Source organism: Mobula hypostoma, chromosome 20, assembly GCF_963921235.1.
Source record: "Mobula hypostoma chromosome 20, sMobHyp1.1, whole genome shotgun sequence".
Taxonomy (NCBI): Eukaryota; Metazoa; Chordata; class Chondrichthyes; order Myliobatiformes; family Myliobatidae; genus Mobula; species Mobula hypostoma.
Window position 1 is genome coordinate 50221887 of NC_086116.1, and position 26793 is coordinate 50248679.

Here is a 26793-nt window from a genome sequence, read left to right on the forward strand (position 1 = left end):
CCTTCCTCAGATCCCACCGTCAACTCCTGGGCCCTCAGAGGCTCCATCTTCCTCTCACCCCAACCCTCCCCTCTCCATTGACACCCCCAGCCTCCCCCCTCCCCCCTCTGATCCCAGCTCTCATCCGTGCCGGGTCTTTACCATCCCCTCCGACCTTCAACTGTCGGAGGCAGAACGCTCTGTTCTCAGTAAGGGCCTCACCTTTGTCCCCCTTCGCCCACACCTCAGCGAATTCCGTGTTCACCACGATGTGGAACTTTTCTTTCTCCGTCTCCAAGCCTACTTCTTCGGCAAGGACTCTTCCACCCCCACCAATGACCCCTTCTCCCGTCTTCAACCCTCCTCTTCTTCATGGACACCCCGCTCTGGTCTTCTGCCTGCTCTGAATCTCTTTATCGCTAACTGCCGACGGGACATCAACTGTCTCGACTTTACCGCACCTTGTCCCCATTCCAACCTCACTCCTTCGGAACGCTCTGCTCTCCACTCCCTCCGCACTAATCCTAACCTTATTATTAAACCCGCCGATAAGGGGGGTGCTGTTGTAGTCTGGCGTACTGACCTCTACCTTGCCGAGGCACAGCGACAACTCACGGATACCTCCTCTTATTTACCCCTCGATCGTGACCCCACTAAGGAGCACCAGGCCATTGTCTCCCACACCATCACCGACTTTATCCGCTCAGGGGATCTCCCATCCACTGCTACCAACCTTATAGTTCCCACACCCCACACTTCCCGTTTCTACCTCCTACCCAAGATCCACAAACCTGCCTGTCCTGGCCGACCTATTGTCTCAGCTTGCTCCTGCCCCACCGAACTCATTTCTGCATACCTCGACATTGTTTTATCACCCCTTGTTCAATCCCTTCCGACCTATGTTCGTGACACTTCTCACGCTCTTAAACTTTTCAATGATTTTAAGTTCCCCGGCCCCCACCGCTTTACTTTCACCATGTATGTCCAGTCCTTATATACTTCCATCCCCCATCAGGAAGGTCTCAAAGCTCTACGCTTCTTTTTGGATTCCAGACCTAATCAGTTCCCCTCTACCACCACTCTGCTCCGTCTAGCGGAATTAGTCCTTACTCTTAATAATTTCTCCTTTTGCTCCTCCCACTTCCTCCAAACTAAAGGTGTAGCTATGGGCACCCGTATGGGTCCTAGCTATGCCTGCCTTTTTGTTGGGTTTGTGGAACAATCTATGTTCCCTGCCTATTCTGGTATCTGTCCCCCACTTTTCCTTCGCTACATCGACAACTGCATTGGCGCTGCTTCCTGCACGCATGCAGAACTCGTTGACTTTATTAACTTTGCCTCCAACTTTCACCCTGCCCTCAAGTTTACCTGGTCCATTTCCGACACCTCCCTCCCCTTTCTAGATCTTTCTGTCTCTGTCTCTGGAAACAGCTTATCCACTGATGTCTACTATAAGCCTACTGACTCTCACAGCTATCTGAACTATTCCTCTTCTCACCCTGTCTCTTGCAAAAACGCCATCCCCTTCTCGCAATTCCTCCGTCTCTGCCGCATCTGCTCTCAGGATGAGGCTTTTCATTCTAGGACGAGGGAGATGTCTTCCTTTTTTAAAGAAAGGGGCTTCCCTTCCTCCACTATCAACTCTGCTCTTAAACGCATCTCCCCCATTTCACGTACATCTGCTCTCACTCCATCCTCCCACCACCCCACTAGGAATAGGGTTCCCCTGGTCCTCACCTACCACCCCACCAGCCTCCGGGTCCAACATATTATTCTCCGTAACTTCTGCCACCTCCAATGGGATCCCACCACTAAGCACATCTTTCCCTCCCCCCCCCCCTGCATTCCGCAGGGATCGCTCCCTACACAACTCCCTTGTCCATTTGTCCCCCCCATCCCTCCCCACTGATCTCCCTCCTGGCACTTATTCGTGTAAGCGGAACAAGTGCTACACATGCCCTTACACTTCCTCACTTACCACCATTCAGGGTCCCAAACAGTCCTTCCAGGTGAGGCATCACTTCACCTGTGAGTCGACTGGGGTGATATACTGCGTCCGGTGCTCCCGATGTGGCCTTTTATATATTGGCGAGACCCGACGCAGACTGGGAGACCGCTTTGCTGAACATCTACGCTCTGTCCGCCAGAGAAAGCAGGATCTCCCAGTGGCCACACATTTTAATTCCACATCCCATTCCCATTCTGACATGTCTATCCACGGCCTCCTGTACTGTAAAGATGAAGCCACACTCAGGTTGGAGGAACAACACCTTATATTCCGTCTGGGTAGCCTCCAACCTGATGGCATGAACATCGACTTCTCTAACTTCCGCTAAGGCCCTACCTCCCCCTCGTACCCCATCTGTTACTTATTTTTATACACACATTCTTTCTCTCACTCTCCTTTTTCTCCCTCTGTCCCTCTGAATATACCTCTTGCCCATCCTCTGGGTCCCCCCCCGCCCTTGTATTTCTTCCCGGACCTCCTGTCCTATGATCCTCTTGTATCCCCTTTTGCCAATCACCTGTCCAGCTCTTGGCTCTATCCCTCCCCCTCCTGTCTTCTCCTATCATTTTGGATCTCCCCTTCCCCCTCCCCCTCCAACTTTCTAATCCCTTACTCACTCTTCCTTCAGTTAGTCCTGACGAAGGGTCTCGGTCTGAAACGTCGACTGCACCTCTTCCTACAGATGCTGCTTGGCCTGCTGCGTTCACCAGCAACTTTGATGTGTGTTTCTATTTTTAATGTTTGTTAACAAATCTTTTAATGCACGATAGCCCAAGAGTTAGCGCAACTGCTTTAGCACCAGTGATCACATCAGGGTTTGATACCTGCTGCTGTCTGTAAGGAGTTTACACTTTACTTCCTGTGACCACAGGAGTCTCCTCCAGGTGCTCTGATTTCATTTCACATTCCAAACACATGTGGTTAGGGTTAGTAAGTTGTGGGTATGCTTTGTTGGCTCCAGAAGCGTGGTGACAATTATGGCTGCCCTGCACAATCCTCGCCGATAAGACGCAAATGAAGCATTTCACTGTATGTTTCTATGTACATGTGACAATTAAAAGCTAATCTTTAAGATCTTTATCTTTAACTTTTCTCTCTGTCTTTTGTCTTTCTTGCTCGCCCTGTCATACATTCTTCCTGTATCTAATTTGACAGTTAATTTACTACCAAAGTTTCTTTATTCAAACCTTGCACTATATTTCACAATCCTTCACAGTATGGAAATAGCAGTTAAGTACCAAGTGCCCTACATAAGATCTGTGTCACCCCATTTCCATCGATTTGCAGGGCAAAATATATTCAGTATTAAATGGGCAAGTGAAATTTTTAACTTAAGTTTCCACTTGTTTCTTTTTATTGTTTATTTTCTGATATTTATGTAGTTTCTCATAAAGCCATATTGAACCACACAATCTCCCATTTCTTTAATTTCTTAAGAACACAACCACTTTGTGGGAATCAAAAATCCTGACTGAATCCCACATGAATCGTATTTAGTAACAAATTACTGTCTCATTCTCTGGGTACCATACCTCCTTGACAACTAAGTATGAGCGTTGTGCTGATTTTAAAGAAATTAAATATGTTTGTGAAATCCGGTTCCTGAATTAAGCTTTCACCAGTGAGCTTGACTAGCTCGTTGGAATGAAAATCATTCCACTTTTACAAAGTCATTGTATTTTTATGACATTGCAAATAGATCTATTCTTCAATATGTTATTGGCAATTCAGGACCTTGTGTGTGTTAGTCTTTTAAATTAGTTTTCCAACTGTATAGTAGATCTCTGAAAGCGACATCAATCATTATTACTGTTTCACTGCACTTGGTATCCTGCATTGCTGTGTGCAAAGAGGGACAACCTAGTATATTTGAATTCATTAAAATATCAAATTCCATCAAAGTAAATACGTTCATTCAAAAGTGTATTTGTTCTTTTTTTTGATTTCAACTATTTACAGGTAGAAAGTCTGTTGCTGCTTTTTATTGTATATTTTGATCATTGTAATTTGTTATTTAGAGCAATTCTACAAAACAATTGGACTGAAGTTATTGATCTGATCTTGAAGCCACGGCCAGGAGGTAGGAATAATTTGTTGGTAAGCAGATGCAAATTTTAGTAGTCCACACACTAGTTTGGAAATGTTTAATACTACTTTTGTCTTGCCTTTAGCGGAGAGAGGATACCTGGTGAAATGCAGGGAAGAATGGGCTCAAACTAAGGACCCTGAAGCTGCATTGAAAAAGCTTCCTGTGAAAAGGTGTGTGGAAGGACAGTTGCTCCGAGGTCTGGCAAAATATGGAATGAAGAACATTGTCTCTGCATTTGGAATGGTAGGTTTCACCTACATAGTTAGATGGAATATTAACTGACATGGCTAAATGGTTTGCTCATGTGATCCATTTTTTCTGCATGTCTTTTATCAGTTCACAGAAAGTTATTTTGTTGAGTTTTGATGGAATTCAAGTGTATTTATCTTAAGGAAGAGTATGATGTATTATACTATTGTTAAAAGCTTTTCTTTGATTTTAGTAAAGCTTATGATCCTCTTTCTATTATTGATTACATCTATTCATAAATAATTTGGATGTCAATTTTTTAAAAAATCAACATCAGAATTAGGGAAGAAAATTTTTCCTTATTATTTACTAATGTCTTGGATGCCCTTTTTTTTAAGACACTGGTTATAAATCATTTTCGAGATCTGCTTGTTTAACCCTTTATTTTTGTTTTTTAGATTCCAAGAAATAATCGATTAATGTACATTCACAGTTATCAGAGCTATGTGTGGAATAACATAGTGAGTAAACGGATTGAAGAATATGGACTTAAAGCAATGCCAGGAGATTTGGTACTGAAAGGAGGTAAATGGGATATTCCTTTAGATTTGCACCAATACAACCCACCAGAATCTGACCTGTATCTGCATGATATACACAGCTAGAAACCAAGAGTCATGCTGCTCTGCTCTGTGCGCCATAAGGTTAGTGATTGTTTGTACACATAGAGCACTTCCAATCTTTGTGTACATGAAGGGTTCTGCTAAATATAACAGTAATTATTGTTTTTTCATATTTTTCTCATGGCATAAAGAAAGACCATGCAGAACATTCCCAAAGTGCCATTTCCCCATTTATTTTCTTACAACCTATTTTATCTCACATGTTCATCAATGTCCCCCCAATCCTCCTCCCATTCACCTACATGTGGGGTAATTTTCAGTCACCAATTAATCTACCAATACATCTTTGGGAGGAAACTAGTGTAGGATGGAATTTATGTGGTTACAGGTAGAATGTGCCAACTCCAGACAGACAGCACCTGAGGTCAGAATCAAAACTGGGTTGTAGGAGCTATGAGACAGCAGGACAATCTGATGTGCTGCTATGTTATTAGTGTTAGCAAGGTACTGCTCTTTGCGTAAAGGCAAATTGATATGGGACTGAAGACAAATACAGTCCCGACTTTAAAATTTTGGAAGTAAGTTTTCCTAAAGGAAGTCAATGAAACAATTTACGAACTTCTACTGAGTCAGACTGGTCATGTTAGTAAGACTCAGGCTACGTCCACACTACGCCGGATAATTTTGAAAACGAAGCTTTTTCTCTTCGTTTTGACCCTCTGTCACATTGAAACGGCGTTTTCATCCGCCTAAAACGGAGTTTTTCTAAAACACTCTTCAGCGTGTGTAAATTTGAAAACGATTGTTACGCGTTGTAGTGTGGATGGGGTAAACGGAGATATTTTAAAACGCTGTTATGACAACACAACAACAGTGCTTTTTCTGCTTCTGCTTGGTACTGCACGTACTGCTGGATGGCTGTTATAACGCGCAGTCGGTATGAACGGCGTGAGAGTTAAATTGTAAAGTGAGCTTTTTTGACTAGATCGCCTAAATTGATTTGATTGAGTCTATCTTTAAAAATATTAATGTCAGAAATACCGCACAGGTCTGGTGGCAGAAGATTCCACTCTCTTGTTGATCTTGGATAGAGGACGGCTTCATGCGTGTGTTGTTTACTTGTCTACATTAATAGCTTGTTTGGAGTTAAACATCTCCACGTTCTCCACTGCTTTGCTGACTTTGTAGTCTTTTGTAACTCGCAGAAACAGCTTGACTTCATTGTCTGTCTAAACGAAGAAGTCCGGTCTGCTTTTTCCAGCAGGGGTTTTCTTTGTATTCCTCAAAGACATTGTTGAAAGCTTTCTTTTGCTGTTGTTGCTGGTACTCTAGTTTTTGACCAATGGGAATAGCACAACGCTGCCGTGGAAATGTAAATGTTATACTGTTTCCTCTTGACTTGTTTTCTGTAGATGTGTCTGCGCATGCCCAGTAGGAGTAGATTCGCCCAAATATCCATTTTAATGTGGACAGAGATATTTTGAAAAACGCCTAGTGTGGACGCCTGTTGTTTTTACTCAAAACCGGTGTTTTCAAAATTATCCGGTCTAGTGTGGACGTAGCCTTGCACAAGGTTGATACATACCATGTTTTATGTGGAGCGCTACCTTCTGATGTTGATTTCATATCTCTTTCTGTCATAGTTTCAAGGGTCTGATTATTGCCCTGTTCCCCAAATTGTGCAATAATTTTATTAATTTCCACATTAAAGTCGAATTGTCCTTGTAGCTATAAACAAAATTTAATGGTTATATTTTTAGTATTATCTGGAACCAAGAACCAAGGTGTAATATGTGGGAAATAAAAACTATTTGTTTTATTGATTTTCAGGAACAGCAGTTCCAATTCAGGAATCTGACGTACAGAATTATACCATACATGATGTGGTGTTGCCCTTGCCTGGATTTGATGTTCTCTATCCGAAACACAAAAGTAAGTTACTTGGAAGACTTAATTCCTTTGTATGTATTTCCACCTAATGATAAAGTACAACTTTTAGATTCGCCAAAAAGCTGTATTTTGAATAAATTGGACAAATCAATGTAATTGATATGCCCCTTCCACAAAATGAGAGTAAATGCTGTACCTTCATTTTCTTAGCTTCTGGTTTTGACTACAGCATTTAGGGGGAATTGTTCTTCAATTAATAAAGCAAAAAAGATAATCTTCATGTCACTGTATTTTGTTTTGTTATATAATTATTGTTTTAAAAATTTTTTTTCCACTTACAGAGGTGATTCTCTGAAATCCTCCGCCCTAGGGGTTGTGAATGCCAGATCACTGGGGGAATTTAAAGAGGAAATAGATAAAACTTTGAAAGATCAGAGAATTGAGGGCCATGGGGAATTGGCACAGAAGATGAAATGACACAGGAAGCAGATCAGCAGATCTATCCAAAGTTTACATAAGCTTACTGACACTTACAGTGTTACTGCTGCAATCATAGAGCTAGGGACTTTACCAACTATTAGCCCACTTTAGTCTACTCACACTCGGTTACTATTTGTAATTTGCTGCTTTTTGTTACCATTTATATTGCCAATGTTAATACAGAAGGAGTTATTGCCTTTTCTCTGTGTGAGTGTGTGGGAAAGAGGGAGAGTAAAACTAGTGGAAATCTATTATAAATATAACCTGACATGCACATTGTGGTAGTGAAATCTTTGTAGCCTGAGCAAGCATAGAGATTTTGCTGCTGGAACAGCATTTGGCAGTATCAAACATTTTCCTTTTTTATAGATTTCCTTTTGAAACATTCTTGGGATGTGGATGTGATGTTAGATTCTGGAGTTTATATCCAAGTTTCTTTCAGAAATCTAGAAAGAGGCACAAAACTTGTTGCTTCACAATCATTTTATTAAGAGTTGATAGAACAAAGAGAAATTGAACTGATAGTGACAAAGAGAGAGACCACAAAGGTGGCACCTAGCCTTGAACAGCTATTTTTATACCACAGAAATGAGAAACATTCCATTCAAATCTATAGATAAGAATTAACGAATCAAAAAATACTTATTCAATGCTGTAGTACAAAAAAGCTTCCAGAGCTTTCCAGAATTATACTTTATATAGCCACTAGAGGCAAGCAAATATTCAAAAAAGGTGAGTAACAAATTCAAAGAAGCATGTTTACTCAAAAAAAAAACATATATACAGTCCACGGCCCTGATCGACAATGTCCAACAATCGATGGTACAGGCTCTTGGCAGTATACAGACATATACAATCCAGCCTGTCATTCCACTGTTCGAACACGGGAGGGCAGCACCAACAGGCGAGATCAGCCACTACTTAAAACACAAGCAGATAATTAATTGTTAAACTGCAAAGAAAATAACAATTAAACAGTCTAATCTAAGAATTAAACAGTTGAATGCAACAATACTAATGTGGTCGTGCATACTGCCCATTGTTGGTTAGAGAGTGTGTTGGTGAGAGTATAAGTTTTGAAACTCTGCAGTCATTGCAGAAATCATATTTGCAAAATGCTACTTAAGTAGGAATATTGCCTGGTAACAATTCAGGTTTAAGAAGCTGGATGAGATGTGACTTGGAGAATGTTAGAGTTGATTGTATTGCTATTCTTGTGCGTTTCCAGAAGTTACATATGTGTCTGTATATTTATATTTGAAGTTGGGAAAGCCTATGAAGAAATGATGGCTGCTGATAGCTTGGATATAAATAATATGAGACACAAAATTAGAGATTATTCATTATCAGGAGCATACAGGAAAATCATTATTCGTCCTCAGAATGTTACCTGGTGAGTATAAAAATTGAATACATTTTAATAAAAAATTACAGCAATGCCAAATGTCAAATAACTGTTATTGCAATCATTTATAATGTTTGAAATGCACAATGTTGTTATTCCTTCCTATGCCAAACAAAGTTTAGTCATGTGCATTTAGACTTAATAGGTTTCCTTATCAGCGGATTCCCTGTGCCTTTGCTCATAGTAAATCAACAGAGTGAGCTGAAAAAGAACTATAGGAATTAATCATGACAGTTATAGGAATTACCTATCATATACAGTACTCCAAATGTATTGCAGCAGATACTCTGATTATGTCCCTCTGACGTTTTTAAATTGAAAATGCCAAAGGTATAAATTGTCAAGAAGATACACTGCCATTAACTTTGCATGTCACCTTTATGGTTTCCTTTACATCACAGAACATCATAGTGCCAACTGCCACATGCCCATCATTTTGAAATGAAAGCTGTTTCCATGTCCAAGCCTCTTAGAATTTCTCATTGTCTTAAACACTTAGGCGGTTTTGTAATGCATGTAATACTTAGGGTGTATCCATTTCTGTTTGCTCCCATGATTCATGTAACTAAGCATCTTAAGGAAGGTTAAATTTCAGTCTCTCTCTGCAGGAGAACTGTTTTCAAACAACTATATTTTTATCTGTCAAATTATATACACTGGTTTTTCACAATATATAAATCTTTTTAGAATCTTTCTGGGTTCACTTTTGTTCATTAGTGATTAATAATTTTTTAGCCAGAGGGTCATGGATTTATGGAATTCGTTGCCACATACAGCTATGGAGGCCCGATCATTGAGGGTGTTTAAGGAGGAGATTGATAGGTATCTAATTAGTCAGGGTATCAAGGGATATGGGGAAAAAGCTGGAAATTGGAACTAGAGGGGAACATAATTTAGCTCATGGTGGAGTGGTGGAGCAGACTCGATGGGCCGAATGGCCTACTTCTACTCCTTTGTCTTGTGATCTTGTGATTTCTGTTTACTGTGAACTGAAAGAATTGCTTCTATTTACACGGCAGTTTTAATGTAGCAAAATATCCCAGGACTTTCACATTTGTTAGCAAATTGAATACTGAGCTGCAGAATGGGTAGAAGTGTGATGTGCGTTAAGAGTACGAGGAACAGAGTTCTGGGTAATCTGAAATGTACAGTTGCACTGGGATTGAGTGGAATAAACCTATAAGTAGATTATAGTCATCAAATCTGAAGATAATTAAAAACTGGAAGCATTAACGTGAGATGGGGGATGGGCCAAGTTGGTTAGTGCTGAATTGGAAACAGACAGTCTTGGTGATGATATAACTACTTGGTCTGAAGTTCATTTTGAATTGGATCTCATATCAAGGCTGGAAACAATCTGGAGCCAAGGGGATGGATAGTTCAGCAATGAGAGATGAGACAAAAACTGACATCTTCATGTCAAAAAATGGCGATGCGCATGGACAGAGCAGCTACTCCAGCTCCAATCAACAGTGAAATTTCTTGTCCTGTCCATCTTTTCTATGACCAAAAAACACTTCTGATCATAAAGAACACTAACATCTCCAATGCTACCTCGCAGGTGAGCACAGTAACGGACTAACTCGGAGAGCAGCCCCTCGCACTGTTATCTAATTCGGCTACTTGGGGAAGTGGTCGTTGGTAGCAGTGTGTGAGAGTGCAAAAGCACAGTAAATGTGCTGGCATTCAAGCAAGATTTAGAAGTGGATCCCTGCAGGCCTGCACTCCCTAACACTTGATCACAAGAGAATAAGATGGATTACCTGCGTCTGCATCTGAACCAGCGGGAGATGAACTGCTGCACACTTGTCCTGACTGAAACGTGGCTCCAGGACATCACTCCAGCTAGAAGGCTTAACAGAAATGCTGCAACCCCTGGCAAGACACGCAGAGGAGGTCTGTGTGTCGATGTCAGTAAGAACTGGTGCGTGAACGCCTTGGTAGTTACAGCCTGCTGCTCACTGCAGATGGAGTTGTTTATGGTAAAGTGGAGGCCCTTCTACTTACCAAGGAAGTTCATTACCATTGTGATTATTGCTGCACTCCCCCCCCCCCCAAATGCTAGTGCTGGGGAAGCGTTGCAGGAGCCTTATAGCACTATCTGTGACCCTGAAGCCACTCACCCCGATGCTGTCTTCGTTGTTGCTTGTGACTTCAATCATGTCAACTTAAAAACAATCCTGCCAAAGTTCCGTCAGCGTGTCAACTTCAAAACAAGAGGAAAGAACATTCGTGGAGCCTACAAGGCTGTCTCCCGCCTGCACCTCGGATACTCAGACCACATATCCATTTTGCTTATCTCTACATACAGACCACTGGTTAAACAGGAAGGCACAGGTCAACCTCTCTCCATTGCACATCAATGGCTTAGTCGTGGAGAGAGTGAAGAGCACAAAGTTCCTTTCTGTGGAAATTGAGGCATGAGAGGGCCCCCATCCCCATTCTAACAACTTTCTACAGGAGTACCATTGAGTGTCCTGTGTTGCTGCATCATTCTGTGGTACAGAAACTGCAAGGCATCAGACCACAAGACTACTGAGGATAGTAGAAACCTCCAAGAGGATCAGCAGATACTCCCTCTCCCCTATTTGTGATATTTTTCGGGAGCACTGCGGACAAGGCCTAAAGCATTGTTAAGGATCCCTACTGTCCATCCCACAATCTCCTTGACCCACTACTGTCAGCAAGGAAGTACAGAAACATCAAGACCAGGACTGCCAGACTGGGTTCCAGCTTCTTTCCTCAGGCTGTGAGACTAATGAATATCCTGCCACCACCAAGGTCTTGTCATTAGGACATTGAGCTGTTTACAGTTTACCTGTGCTGTGCATTATAAGATTTTGAATTAGCTTTTATTTACTTATGGTGATATTTTGGTGTATGTGATGTATGTTTTCAAATCAAATCAAGATTACTTATCATTCAAGCCATACATAAATCACTGAATAGGACAGTGTTCCTCTGGGGCCAAGGTGCAAAACATTCAAAAATAGCAAGCAAATATTCAAAAAAAAAAGTGAGTAACAAATTAAAATAGGCATATTCACTCAAAAAAAAACATACATATATAGTCCAAGGCCCTGAGCGACAATGTCTACAATCGATGGTACAGGGTCCTGGCAGTGTTCAGACACATACAATCCAGCCTGACTTTCCACTGCTCGAACACAGGAGGGCAGCACCAACAGGTGAGACCAGGTCCCAGCCAAGCTCAACCACGCTGTAGTGCTTCCGCATCCCTCACCTGGCCTGCAGCAGCAGGCAAGTCCAAGGCTTTTGGCCTAGTTAGAAACATAGAAAACCTACAGCACAATACAGGCCCTTCGGCCCACAATGCTGTGTGGAACATGTACTTTAGAAATTACCTAGGGTTATCCGTAGCCCTCTATTTTCCTCAGCTCCATGTACCTATCCAGGAGTTTCTTAAAAGACCCTATTGTATCTGCCTCCGTCACTATTGCCGGCAGCCCATTCCACGCACTCACCACTCTCTCCGTAAAAAAACTTACCCCTAACATCTCCTCTGTACCTACTTCCAAGCACCTTAAAACAGTGTCCTCTCATGTTAGCCATTTCAGCCCTGGGAAAAAGCTTCTGACTATCCACATGATCAATGCTTCTCATCATCTTATACACCTCTATCAGGTCACCTCTCATCCTCCGCCGCTCCAAGGAGAAAAGGCCGAGTTCACTCAACCTATTCTCATAAGGCATGCTCCCAGGCAACATCCTTGTAAATCTCCTCTGCACCCTTTCTGTAGTTTCCACATCTTTCCTGTAGTGAGGTGACCAGAACTGAGCACAGTACTCCGGGTCTGACCTATATAGCTGTAACATTACCTCTCAGCTCTTAAACTCAATCCCACGGTTGATGAAGGCCAATGCACCATATGCTTTCTTAACCACAGAGTCAATCTGTGCTGCAGCTTTGAGTGTCCCATGGACTTGGACCCCAAGATCCCTCTGATCCTCCACACTGCCAAGAGTCTTGCCATTAATACTATATTCTGCCATCATATTTGACCTACCAAAATGAACCACCTCACACTTAGCTGGGTGAACTCTATCTGCCACTTCTCAGCCCAGTTTTGCATCCTATCAATGTCCCGCTGTAACCTCTGACAGCCCTCCACACTATCCACAACACCCCCAACCTTAGTATTATCAGCAAATTTATTAACCCATCCCTCCACTTCCTCATCCAGGTCATTTATAAAAATCACAAAGAGTAAGGGTCCCAGAGCAGATCCCTGAGGCACTCCACTGGTGACTGATCTCCATGCAGGATATGACCTGTCTATGACCACTCTTTGCCTTCTGTAAACAAGCCAATTCTGGATCCACAAAGCAAGGTCCCCTTAATGTCTATATGCTCAAGCTGTTCAATCTGCTTGTAGTTCTTGTTCCAGCCGAGGCGACACAGTTCCCATGTCAACTCTCCCTCCACCAGACAAAGGTAACAGGCTTGCGGCAGCTTACATTGTCACTGTCCAGCAGAGTCTTGTGATCGCAAGTGAAATGCCCGAGACAATCTCCCACAGTTATACTGCACCAACTCAGATGCTTCCAAGTAGCGGCCAGCAACATGGTCTGCAGCCAGGTCGGCTCCTCCGGTATGCCAACCATCTCCTTTCCCAATATCCCAACGGGCTCCTTCTCCACCATCCCAGCCTTGGCCGGCTCCGCCGCTGAGCAGCTCACTGATGGAGTAGCCCTGCAGTACCTGATGTTCTTGGAGTAGAACTGTCTTTGGATCGTAAAAACAAAACATAGTTTACAAAGATAAGAAGCATCCATGATTGGTCTCTGAGAGACCTCTGCATTCACATGCGCCTCCATCTTACCCAGAAATCCAGTGGTCCAGTGGAATGTTGTTTCATTTGGTTATATATAGTACAGTGGGAGGACAATAAACTTGAACATTAATATTCTCAGCATATGGTCTGAGGAAATATTTGTTCATCTGGTAAATTGGATAATTATTAATTGAGAGACACTGGGGTAATCCTGGTAAGTTAGAGCTAGGTGTTGAAGTCTATATTGAGAATCTGGTTCTATGTTTTTGAAATAACTAATTACTAATTATGGATTCTTGAGGCTTACTAGAAATGACTGTGGATGGGGGATAAAAAGCTGGACAGCATATTGAACAGCTAATAGAGGTGCTGCCTCACAGCTTCAGTGACTTGATTCAGTCTGTACCTCCGGTGCTGTCTGTGGAATTTGCCCATTTCTCCCTGCACTTGCGTTTCCTCCAGGTGCCCTATGGTTCTTCACTTGTCTCAAAGACCTGCAGATTGCTAGATTAATTGGCTGTCAATCGCTCCTAGTTTATAGGTGAACGGTAGCATCTGGGGGGTGTTGAAGTGCCTGCAGAGAGACGAAAGAGCTTATAGGTATAAATAGAAGCGTGATTTTTCAGTGCAGATTTAGTTTCCAAAGGCTCTGTCACTCTTTATAACACTAAAAGTGATTGAAAGCCATCTGCCACTGTAAATGGATGAAATACAGCAAATCTAGTAATGTTGAAAAGGTGATAACGGTGAAGTAATATGGGAGAATGGTGTATTCAGTTTGTAGCAGCTAGATAAAGAGGAATAGCCACCCAGCTCCTCAATGGGCAACATTGCTGCTTCTTGTTCTCTGTGCCACTGTTCTGAATGTTGCGCACATAACTGCTTTGGTTGTCCAATCTATAATAGCAGGTGACGGTTATCCTTGTATCAGTTTAGAATGAAAGGAAGCTGTAAATTTGGCAATTTAGTACTAAAAGGTGTACTTCATCAATAGAAGTTGCAGTTCTGTCCCTCTTGGCCTAAAGAATCCATATTAGTGCAAGGTGCAAGTTAATTAGTTGCAGGCTGCCTAGGATTTGACAAATGGAGCTGAGCCAGTTTGCCTTTGGAGGTTGATGGTGCACTTTAGAACTTTAGTTAAACTGGCCCCAGGTTTTATCTTAGGACATAGGACATACAATGGTATGGCACAGGAAAAGATTGAGCTGTACTAATTAAATTAGTAAGCAAATGCCCAAATAAATTAATTCCTTTTGCCTACTCAATTAACCTGAGACTTTTGGTTAAGATCATGCTTGCTTCCAAACGCATGCGATAGTTAACTGGAAGTTCAAATGGAAAGAAATTTGACTAAAACATCACTAAAGGCACCTTTTCTGGAATAAATTGTGTTGAATTATCACTGCATACAGTGAGGAGAGATCAGGGCAAAGGAGTTCTGATGCCTGTACAACTGGCTTGGTTGTGAGGTTGGATTGCTCTGGGCGTGAAGAGATTGAGAGTCGATTCGGACTGGGAGGTGAAATCTGTGTCCAGAGCGATTCGCTGGGTGGTGTGACCTCAGTCCTGAGCCCTTCGTAGTGGCCGGGTCCGAGTGCGAGGCATAACCCGCTGCTTAGACACTTTAAATGCCAGCCCAAATTGAAGGCGCGAGCCAACTTCGCTTGCTCTGCACGATGTTCACTCTTTTCTCTGGGTCACCAGAGCCTTTTGCTGTAGCAGTGCCCAGGTTCAGTGTGAGGTATGATGCGTTGTTTGGCCAATTTAAACACTGACCCAGATAGACTGAAAAGACAGCGTGTTGGGATCCAAGGTGAGAGCCGATTTCACTTGCTCTCTGCAATGGCCATTCCTCTCTCCATGGCACTGTGGCTATGAAGACTGCCCCGGCTGCTGTTCTCCATGCCCTCTAATATGATAAGCAAGGTTTTGGGCCTACTCCGGGCCCGGATCTGAGGACTGAATTTGGTTCGGAATGTTGTTGCTCGCTTCAGTTGTTTGCGTGATATGTGTTTGCATTCCCTCTCTCTTGTGCATTGGGTCTTTTTATTTATATTTTTTAAAAATTGTGGCTGCCTGTAAGCAAACAAATCTCAAGGTGTATAATTTATACATTCTTTGATAATAAATGTACTTTGACTCTGACAATGTCCATATCTTTCCACTTTCTCCACATTCATGTGCCTATCCAAGAGTCTCTTGAAATCCCTATCATATATGCCACCGCCACAACCCCAGGCAGCACATCTCGGGCAACCAGCACTCCATTTCATCTTAAATGCATAAATTAGATATTTTAACCCTGGGGAAATATGATACTGGCAATCTACTCTGCCTATACCTCTCCTAATCTTATAAACGGCTTTTGGATCTCCCCTCACCCTCTGCCATCCGGAGAAAATAACCACATCTGTTGAACCTCAAAACTCCCAAGATTTTGTTTGTTGTCTCTCTGAAGAGATAAGAAAGAGACAAAAATGGAGTGCAAAGCTGTACCACTGTATATGTAGTGGGCTTTGCTCTTTTTATTAATATTTATAGAATACCTCAAGCTGCAAAATTATTTTCCTATTTTCTGGTTACTGAAACATATTGTTTTGGGAATTTTTACTTCATAGGGAGATTCTAGTCTATGATGATAAGAAAATTCCTTTGGTTCAGACTGATGTGGAAAAGCTGGAAGGAGTACCTTTGCCAGAATCTTCCAAAGGTATGTCGAACATTGACCTGGAAATGGATCTTGATATAAGAATTTAAATAATGTTCAATGTATTCTCTTCCTTTCTTTCTTTTTAAATCTTTTTATTGAATTAGTACACAAAAGGTAAACCATATAGGCACTGATACACAGTTACAATAGAACTTTACAAGAGATATTAATGCACAAAAAAAAGTTAGTACAAACAGTGCAGTTTAGATATAAAATAACCAGGTAATATAATAGTATACTAATTTTCAAACATGTCAATAAGGGAAAAAAAACCACCGTGCAACTAAACTAAAAAGCAAAGCAATGGGCTAACTAGGTATCAAGTAGAGTTAAACAACTTAAAACAATCACGTCCTCAAACCCGACCTCCATCAAAAACAGTTAAAAAGCAAGAAGGGAATGTAGATATGGCCAGAGAAAGAAAAAAAGTTATATTAAATGAAAATGTTGAATAAAAGATCTCCAAGTCTGTTCAAATTTAACTGAAGAATCATAAAGATTACTTCTAATTTTCTCCAGATTTAAACATTGTATCGTCTGGGAAAACCAAAAGAATGTAGTTGGAGCATTAATCTCCTTCCAATGTTGTAAAATACATCTTTTCACCATTAAAGTAAGAAATGCAATCAACCTACGGGCTGAAGGGGAAAGATTACTGGAAATTTTAGGTAATCCAAAGATAGCAGTAATAGGATGGGGAGAAATATCTATATTCAGTACCTTTTGAAATAATATTGAAAATATCTTTCCAAAAAGTTTCCAAAGTAGGACAGGCCCAAAACATATGAGTTAAGGAAGCTATCTCCCCATGACGTCTGTCACACAAAGGGTTAATATGAGAATAAAAACGAGCTAATTTATCTTTAGACATGTGCTCTATGGACAACTTTAAATTGAATTAGGGAGTGTTTAGAACAGATAGAGGAAGTATTAACTAGTTGTAAATTATGCGCCCAGTCACCCACCGGAATAATAAGACCCAATTTATTTTCCCAATCTGACCTAATCTTATCAAATAGAGCTTTCCTAAGTTTCATAATAGTAAATTATAAATAATAGCCGTTACACCTTTCTGACATGGATTAAAGTTAATTATAGTGTCTTAAAATATATGTAGGAGGTAGCGTCGGAAAGGAAGGGAGTATAGCACTTAGGAAATTTCTAACTTGGAGATATCTAAAAAAAATGTATTCTTGGTAAGTTATATTTGTTAGATAATTGCTCAAAAGACATAAGGGAACCATCTAAAAATAAATCCAAAAACCGTGAAATACCATTAGTCTTCCAAATTTGAAAGGCACGGTCAGTGGAAGAGGGAGGGGAGAATATGTTACCTAAAATAGGAATCGCAAGCCCAAATTGATTAAGATCGAAAAATTTTCGGAATTGAAAACAAATATGTAAGGTATATTTGACTATCGGGTTACAAACCAGTTTACAGCATTTCAAATCAAAAGGAAGAGAAGAACCTAAAATGGAGCCAAGTGCATAACCTTGAGCAGATTGTAATTCCAATACAATATTTAGGAATGGATAGTGTATCTTGATCAAGTAACCAAAATTTCATATGTCGAATATTAATTGCCCAATAATAGAATCTAAAGTTAGGCAATGCAAAACCTCCATCTCTCTTAGCTTTCTGTAGATGTATTTTACCCAATCTCGGGTTTTTATTTTGCCAAATAAATGAAGAAATTTTAGAGTCAACTTTATCAAAAAAGGATTTGGGAACAAAAATCGGTAGTGCCTGAAATACATATAAAAATTTTGGAAGAATAAACATCTTAACAGCATTAATACGACCAATCAAAGTTAAATAAAATAGAGACCATTAAAATGAGAGTAGAGTAATGTGATCGATTAAGGGTAGGAAATTAGTCTTAAATAAATCTTTATGTTTACAGGTAATTTTAATCCCAAGATATGAAAGATGATTATTAACCAATTTAAACGGAAGATTCTGATATAAGGGAACTTGCTTATTAATCGGAAAAAGTTCACTCTTACCGAGATTTAACTTATAACCTGAAAAAAGACTAAATTGTGCTAATAAATCTAAAGCAGCAGGGATAGATTTTTGAGGATTAGAAATATATAAAAGTAAGTCATCAGCGTAGAGCGATACTTTATGGGACTTTAAACCCCGAGTTATCCCAATAATATTTGGAGATTCTCCATAGAACCATAGAAACTACAGCACAGAAACAGGCCTTTTGGCCCTTTTTGACTGTGCCGAACCATTTTCTGCCTAGTACCACTGACCTGCACACGGACCATATCCCTCCATACGCCTCCCATCCATATATCTGTCCAATTTATTCTTAAATGTTAAAAAAGAACCCGCATTTACCACCTCGTCTGGCAGCTCATTCCATACTCCCACCACTCTCTGTGTGAAGAAGCCTCACTTTCCCCCCCTCACCCTTAACCCATGTCCTCTGGTTTTTTTCTCCCCTTGCCTCAGCGGAAAAAGCCTGCTTGCATTCACTCTATCTATACCCATCATAATTTTATATACCTCTATCAAATCTCCCCCCATTCTCCTACGCTCCAGGGAATAAAGTCCTAACCTATTCAACCTTTCTCTGTAACTGAGTTTCTCAAGTCCCGGCAACATACTTGTAAACCTTCTCTGCACTCTTTCAACCTTATTTATATCCTTCCTGTAATTTGGTGACCAAAACTGAACACAATACTCCAGATTCGGCCTCACCAATGCCTTATACAACCTCATCATAACATTCCAGCTCTTACACTCAATACTTAGATTAATAAAGGCCAATGTACCAAAAGCTCTCTTTACGACCCTATCTACCTGTGACGGCACTTTTAGGGAATTTTGTATCTGTATTCCCAGATCCCTCTGTTCCACTGCACTCCTCAGTGCCTAACCATTAATCCTGTATGTTCTACGTTGGTTTGTCCTTCCAACGTGCAATACCTCACGCTTGTCAGTATTAAACTCCATCTGCCATTTTTCCAGATGGTCCAAGTCCCTCTGCAGGCTCTGAAAACCTTTCTCACTGTCTACTACACCTCCACTCTCTGTATCATCAGCAAACTTGCTGATCCAATTTACCACATTATCATCCAGATCATTGAGATAGATGACAAATAACAATGGACCCAGCACTGATCCCTGTGGCACACCACTAGTCACAGGCCTCCACTCAGAGAAGCAATTTTCTACCACCACTCTCTGGCTTCTTCCATCGAGCCAATGTCTAATCCAATTTACCACCTCTCCATGTATACCTAGCGACTGAATTTTCCTAACTAACCTCCCATGCGGGACCTTGTCAAAGGCCTTACTGAAGTCCATGTAGACAATATCCACTGCCTTCCCTTCATCCACTTTCCTGGTAACCTCCTCAAAAAAACTCCAATAGATTGGTCAAACATGACCTACCACGCACAAAGCCATGTTGACTCTCCCTAATAAGCCCCTGTCTATCCAAATGCTTGTAGATTCTGTCTCGTAGTACTCCCTCCAATAACTTACCTACTACTGACGTTAAACTCACCGTCCTATAATTTCCCGGATTACTTTTCGATCCTTTTTTAAACAACGGAACAACATGAGCCACTCTCCAATCCTCCGGCACCTCACCCGTAGACAGCGACATTTTAAATATTTCTGCCAGGGCCCCCGTAATTTCAACACTAGTCTCCTTCAAGGTCCGAGGGAACACTCTGTCAGGTCCCGGGGATTTATCCACTTTAATTTTCCTCAAGACAGCAAGCACCTCCTCCTTTTCAATCTGTACAGTTTCCATGGTCTCACTACTTGATTCCCTCAATTCCATAGATTTCATGCCAGCTTCCTTAGTAAATACAGACGCAAAAAACCTATTTAAGATCTCCCCCATTTCCTTTGGTTCAGCACAAAGTCGACCACTCTGATCTTCAAGAGGACCAGTTTTATCCCTTACAATCCTTTTGCTCTTAATATACTTGTAAAAGCACTTTGGATTATCCTTCACATTGACTGCCAAGGCAACCTCATGTCTTCTTTTAGCCCTCCTGATTTCTTTCTTAAGTATTTTCTTGCACTTCTTATACTCCTCAAGCAACTGATTTACTCCCTGTTTCCTATACATTTCATACAACTCCCTCTTCTTCTTTATCAGAGTTGCAATATCCCTTAAGAACCAAGGTTCCTTATTCCTATTCAATTTGCCTTTAATCCTGACAGGAACATACAAACCGTGCACTCTCAAAATTTCCCCTTTGAAGGTTTCCCACCTACCAATCACATCTTTGCCAGAGAACAACCTGTCCCAATCCACGCTTTTTAGATCCTTTCTCATTTCTTCAAATTTGGCCTTCTTCCAGTTCAGAACTTCAACCCTAGGACCAGATCTATCCTTGTCCATGATCAAATTGAAACTAATGGTGTTATGATCACTGGAACCAAAGTGCTCCCCTACACAGACTTCTGTCACTTGCCCTAATTCGTTACCTAACAGGAGATCCAATATTGCATCCCCTCTAGTTGGTCCCTCTATATATTGATTTAGAAAACTTTCCTGAACACATTTTACAAACTCTAAACCATCTAGACCCCTAACAGTATGGGAGTCCCAATCAATGTATGGAAAATTAAAATCCCCTACCACCACAACTTTATGTTTCCTGCAGTTGCCTGCTATCTCTCTGCAGATTTGCTCTTCCAAGTCTCGTTGACTATTGGGTGGTCTGTAATACAATTCCACTAATGTGGCCATACCTTTCCTGTTTCTCAGCTCCACCCATAAGGACTCAGTAGACAAGCCTTCTAATCTGTCCTGCCTGAGCACTGCTGTAATATTTTCCCTAACAAGCAATGCTACTCCCCCGCCTTTCATTCCTCTGCCTCGATCACATCTGAAACATCGGAACCCTGGAATATAAAGCTGCCAGTCCTGCCCCTCCTGTAGTCAAGTTTCACTAATTGCTACAACATCATAATTCCACGTGTCAATCCACGCCCTCAACTCATCCGCCTTCCCCGCAATACTCCTAGCATTGAAATATATACACCTCAGAAGATTTTTACCACCACTCACAACCTTTCTATCAGCGGATTTGCTTAAACTTTCAACATCATTTATTTTCACCCCAGCCACACTGTCAGCTCTGGCACTCTGGTTCCCATTCCCCTGCAAAGCTAGTTTAAAGCCTCCCCAATAGCACTAACAAACCTCCCTGAAAGGATATTGGTCCCCCTGTGGTTCAAGTGTAACCTGTCTCTCTTGTACAGGTCCCACCTGCCCCAGAAGAGGTCCCAATGATCCTGAAATCTGAAACCCTGCCCCCTACACCAGTTTCTCAGCCACTTGTTCCTCCTCCAGAGCATCCTATTCCTACCCTCACTGGCACCTAGCACAGGTAGCAATCCTGAGATTACCACCCTTGAGGTCCTGCTTTTCAACTTCCTACCAAGTTCTCTATACTCACTGTCCAGGACCTCTTCACTCTTCCTTGCTATGTCATTGGTACCGATGTGCACCACGACATCTGGCTGGTCACCCTCCCACTTCAGAATGTCATGCAATCGATCAGAGACATCCTTGACCCTGGCACCTGGGAGGCAACAAACCATCCCGGATTCTCTGTCACGACCACAGAACCTTCTATCTGCACCTCTAACTATTGAGTCCCCTATCACTACCGCTCTCCTCTTTCTCCCCCCTCCCTTCTGCACTGCAGAGCCAGACTCAGTGCCAGAGATCCGGCTACTGCAGCTAGTCCCAGGTAAGTCATCCCCCCCCCAACAGTATCCAATGCGGTATACTTGTTGTTGAGGGGAATGGCCACAGGGGAACCCTGCTCTGCCTGCCCTTTCCTCTTCCCTCGCCTGACAGTGACCCAGTTTTCTGTGCTCTGCTCCTTTGGTGTAACTACCTCCCTGTAGCTACTATCTATAATCTCCTCATTCTCCCGAATGATCCGCAGGTCATCCAGCTCCTGCTCCAGTTCCCTAACGCGGGTTGTCAGGAGCTGCAGCTGGATGCACTTCTTGCAGGTGTCATTGTCAGGGACACCGGAGGGCTCCCTGACTTCCCACATCCTGCAAGAGGAGCATTCCAACATCCTGCCTGGCATTCTCACTGCACTAAACAATCTGAACAAAAAAAAACTTACCGGAACCTACCCTGGCCTCTGCCTGTTCTCGCCGAAGCCTGTTTGAGCCAAAGCCGTCCCACTCTGACTCAGTCCACTCCGACGATGGCCGCTGTGTATGGTGGTCTGCTTTTTAAACCTTGGCACGCTACGTCACGCGCCTGCGCAGTGCAGACCCTTCTCCCTGAGCAGTGTTTTAAAAAAAAGACTTTTTCTCCCCGATTTCTTCACTCCTTCTCAGCTGCTTGCTTTGAATGGCAATTGCAAGAGGTTCTAATGCCATATCAAATAATAAAGGACTAAGAGGACAACCTTGTCTGGTACCTCGAAAAAGAGGGAAAAAAGGTAAGCTTAAAGAGTTAGTACGGACTGAGGCCATAGGAGAATGATATAACAATTTGATCCAGGATATAAATCTCGGGCTGAAATTGAACATTTCAAGCACCTTAAATAAGTAAGGCCATTCGACTCTGTCGAAGGCTTTTTCAGCGTCTAAGAAAATGACGCACTCAGGATCATTTTGTGAGGGGGTATAAACAATGTTTAACAGTGTACGAATGTTATAAAAAGAGTAGCGACCTTTAATAAAACCCGTTTGGTCTTCCGAAATAATATAAGGAAGTGCTTTTTCTAATCTGTTTGCTAGTAATTTAGAAAAGATTTTAGAATCAACATTTAATAAGGATATTGGTCTATAAGATGCACATTGAGCAGGATCTTTGTCCTTCTTTAATATTAAAGAGATCGATGCTCTATAGAAGGATTCAGGAAGTTTACCAAGTTTTAATGAGGCCTCCAGAACCCTGAATAACCAAGGGATTAATGAAGATGCAAAACATTTATAAAATTCCATGGTAAACCCATCAGGACCAGGAGCTTTCCCTGGACTCATAGAGAAAATAACATTCTTAATCTCATCAGTAGTAAAGGAAGTGTCATGCATAGAAGATATATCATGTGAAATCTTAGGGAAATCTAGGTTATTTAAAAAGTCATACATATATTTAGAGTCTCGTGGAAACTCTGATTGATATAAGGAGGAATAAAAATCAAAAAAAGATTGATTAATCTCAGCTTGATCAGGTATCAGTTGATCACTTTGATTGTAAATCTGATTAATTTGAAATTTGGATTAGTTAGTCTTCAGCTGGTTAGCCAACAGTTTACCAACTTTGTCACTGTGTATATAAAATTCACTTCTTGTTTTCATTAATTGATTTGCAATCAAGGACGAAAGTAATAAACTATGTCACATTTGAAGTTCAGTTCTTTGTTTATACAACTTCTCAGAGGGAGCTGTAGCGTATATCTTATCAATTTCCTTAATCTTGTCTGCAATAACCAGCTCCTCATCCTTCAACCTCTTCCTCAAAGTAGCAGAATACGAGATGATCTGACCTAATGTATTCTCTTAACACGGAAAGGCAAGAAGCTTCTTTTTCTCATTGCATCTAATTCCTCAGTGCTGATGTTCTTGCATTTTTCTCAGCTATAGCGCTATTGCTCTGTGTTTAGTCTATGGAATCCCTGACAGAAAATTGTTTGGATCTAGAACATTAAACTGGGTTTATTCCTATACTCATTCAGTATCTACACCCTTAGGTGATATTTGATTCCAGTCAGAGTGGATTCTCTGATCTGCTTTCTTATTCCAACCTGCAGACACAAAGGCCAGTTTTGTATTCCAATGGCTAGGATTTGTTTTGTCTTTGCTGTACAGCTATAAACGGATTTACCCAGATGGTCTAAGACAGAAATCATTTAATTGAAGTATGTTCACATCCTTGATCTATAGTCCCATCAAATTTAGAAAGAAACATTAGTAACAATTCATGATAGAAGAGCAGATTGACTGTCTGAATTTAGTACAAGGAATAAATCCTAACCTGTCAACCAACACCCTTCTTCCAACCAAACAGAAATAAACTTTCTAAATATGAAAGGTAAAACTCAAAAATGTGATGGTGCACTGACTACTTAACTGGATGAATGAGGCTTCGACAACATTCAATTAACTTTGTATGCCATGCTTAATATGCATTTCTTCCACCAGTGGCACACATTGGTTTGTTTACCATCAACAAACTGCACTGCAGATAGTCATACTTTATTGATCCTGGGGGAAATTGGTTTTCGTTACAGTTGCACCATAAATAATTAAATAGTAATAAAACCATAAATAGTTAAATAGTAATATGTAAATTATGCCAGGAAATAAGTCCAGGAAATAAATAGTTTCTCACTTCTTCACAGTATTTTCAAAAACATGGACCCAGGAAATGAGAAATATATGGGCAAATATGTAAGGGACTAGATCCAAGTTGTTCTCCAGATGCCAAATTTTCTGACTTGAAATTGAATTGCTGTACTTTCATTGTTGCTGGGTTTGAAGTCTTGCAACTTCTTATATGGTCAGTGATAACCTGAGAGACTGCAGCAGTTCAAGGAGACAATTTACCATGATCTTCTTGAGGGCAATGGGGGTGGGAGGTAAATTTTTACCTCCTAGGAAAGAATCAAAGGGTAATAATCAATGTTTCAGTGGTTTCAGATCATGTGACCTAGACTTCTGTGTTTTTTTAAAATACATTTAATCATAATTATTTCTTACTGCAGATGGTAAATTCAAAGCATTGAAAATGGATTTCTCACTTCCTCCCTCTACTTATGCGACTATGGCAATTCGAGAGGTACTCAAAATGGATACAAGCATCAAAAACCAAACTCAGCTCAACACAGTTTGGTTACGATAACCTGAAAAATATATCTATCTGGTTTTCTTAACAGCCATTGAAATGTTTCAGGAGATTCTACTTTTATTTAGCTTGTTATGTGACTGAAAATCTTTTAGATTTGTTTTATCAACATTCAAGGGTTGATTTTATTTTTCACATTTGTAAAACTTAATGGCTTTTAAGCGCAAAATGACATCGATCAATAAATATTTAGTATTATAACAGCTTGTTTTCTTGCAGTTTTATTTGTAGTAATTGTATTTTCTGTATCAGTATTAAAATAACCAGTTTTAGATATAATAAATTAAAATGATTTTCAAGATATGATGTCTGGATTTTTAATATAAAGCAAGAAGAATTTTGAAATAATCCAGCAGCCATTTATCTGCTTTCATTCCATTGTTATCTGCAGCTAACCACTGAGAGTTTGTATAAGTGAGACCTACATGAAAAATGTGAAAGACTTTCTGTTCTTACCATGAGACAAATACCAGACTCTATACACGACAGTCAGTTTTGAGAAATGGATTTGTCGGCAGAGAGATGGTGCATTGCCACTATGTTTTAGGTCTATGATGAAGATTGGTGATCTTGACTCTTTGCACAGTGGGTAATTCCAAAACTTATACAAAATTCAGAAATAATATTCAAGGGTAGAGAAGTGGATTACGTTTAATTAGGCCATTGGTTAATTGGGGCAGCCAGTTATTTGGGACAACTTTAAAGAACAAAAGTTAATTGAGAAAATAGCTAGGATTCCTTCTCTAACTTCCGCTAATGCCCCACCTCCCCCTTGTACCCCATCTGTTACTTATTTTTATACACACATTCCTTCTCTCACTCTCCTTTTTCTCCCTCTGTCCCTCTGAGTATACCCCTTGCCCATCCTCTGGGTCCCCCCCCCCCCCGGTCTTTCTTCCCGGACCTCCTGTCCCATGATCCTCTCGTATCCCTTTTGCCTATCACCTGTCCAGCTCTTGGCTCCATCCCTCCCCCTCCTGTTTTCTCCTATCATTTTGGATCTCCCCCTCCCCCTCCAACTTTCAAATCCCTTACTCACTCTTCCTTCAGTTAGTCCTGACGAAGGGTCTCGGCCTGAAACGTCGACTGTACCTCTTCCTCGAGATGCTGCCTGGCCTGCTGCGTTCACCAGCAACTTTTATGTGTGTTGCTAGGATTCCTTTTGTTTTTTTGGACACTATACCACTTAATTGTGACAGGAGATTGTTGCCAAACAGTTTCTAACTAGCGTCAGTCACATACACTTGGGTGGCTTTAGACACTATGTCGTGCTTGGAGTGAATAGTTTTAAATAACATCAGTTGAGTGTGCTTATGTTATCCGTTTTGGCCAATGGCACCGATTCAAATAGTAGTGATTATTGATAATTTTGTATTTTGGCTTTAAATCAAGTTTCAGACCTTTGCGAAGATGCCATGTAAAGATTTGACACTAGCTGAAAAAATTACTCTACTGTACCAAATGAAAAGCCAACCACCTAACACCATTTATCATCAGCTGGCAGAGATAACTGGAATTCTGAAATCTAGAATTGCATGCTTGATACATCAGCAAGATAAACTGTGTGAGGAATGGGTATTAAATGACAGACAACAGGGAACATTATCCAGACCAGGTGTCTGTGCTGATTTACAGTCAATCAAAAGAACACAGCAGCGTAACGTACATTGGATGAATTCCTCCATCGACAACTATTAGGAACTAATGCACAGTTTTATAGTACTGTAGTAGTATTGATAGTGTTCTAATATCTAAATACATAA

The 26793-nt window shown here is 41.1% G+C and overlaps 1 protein-coding gene across 1 annotated transcript in view; it reads left to right on the forward strand.

Moving 5' to 3' along the window:
• Window positions 1-25289, forward strand: part of pus7 (pseudouridine synthase 7) — a 64120-nt gene extending 38831 nt beyond the window's left edge. Inside the window, exons 10-16 of the mRNA XM_063072169.1 lie at window positions 4006-4067; window positions 4159-4319; window positions 4724-4850; window positions 6719-6820; window positions 8522-8651; window positions 16078-16169; window positions 24891-25289. Of these exons, the coding sequence (XP_062928239.1) occupies window positions 4006-4067; window positions 4159-4319; window positions 4724-4850; window positions 6719-6820; window positions 8522-8651; window positions 16078-16169; window positions 24891-25027 (811 nt within the window). The 3' untranslated portion in view covers window positions 25028-25289. The remainder of the gene's footprint in view (window positions 1-4005; window positions 4068-4158; window positions 4320-4723; window positions 4851-6718; window positions 6821-8521; window positions 8652-16077; window positions 16170-24890) is intronic.
• Window positions 25290-26793: the final 1504 nt, after the last annotated feature.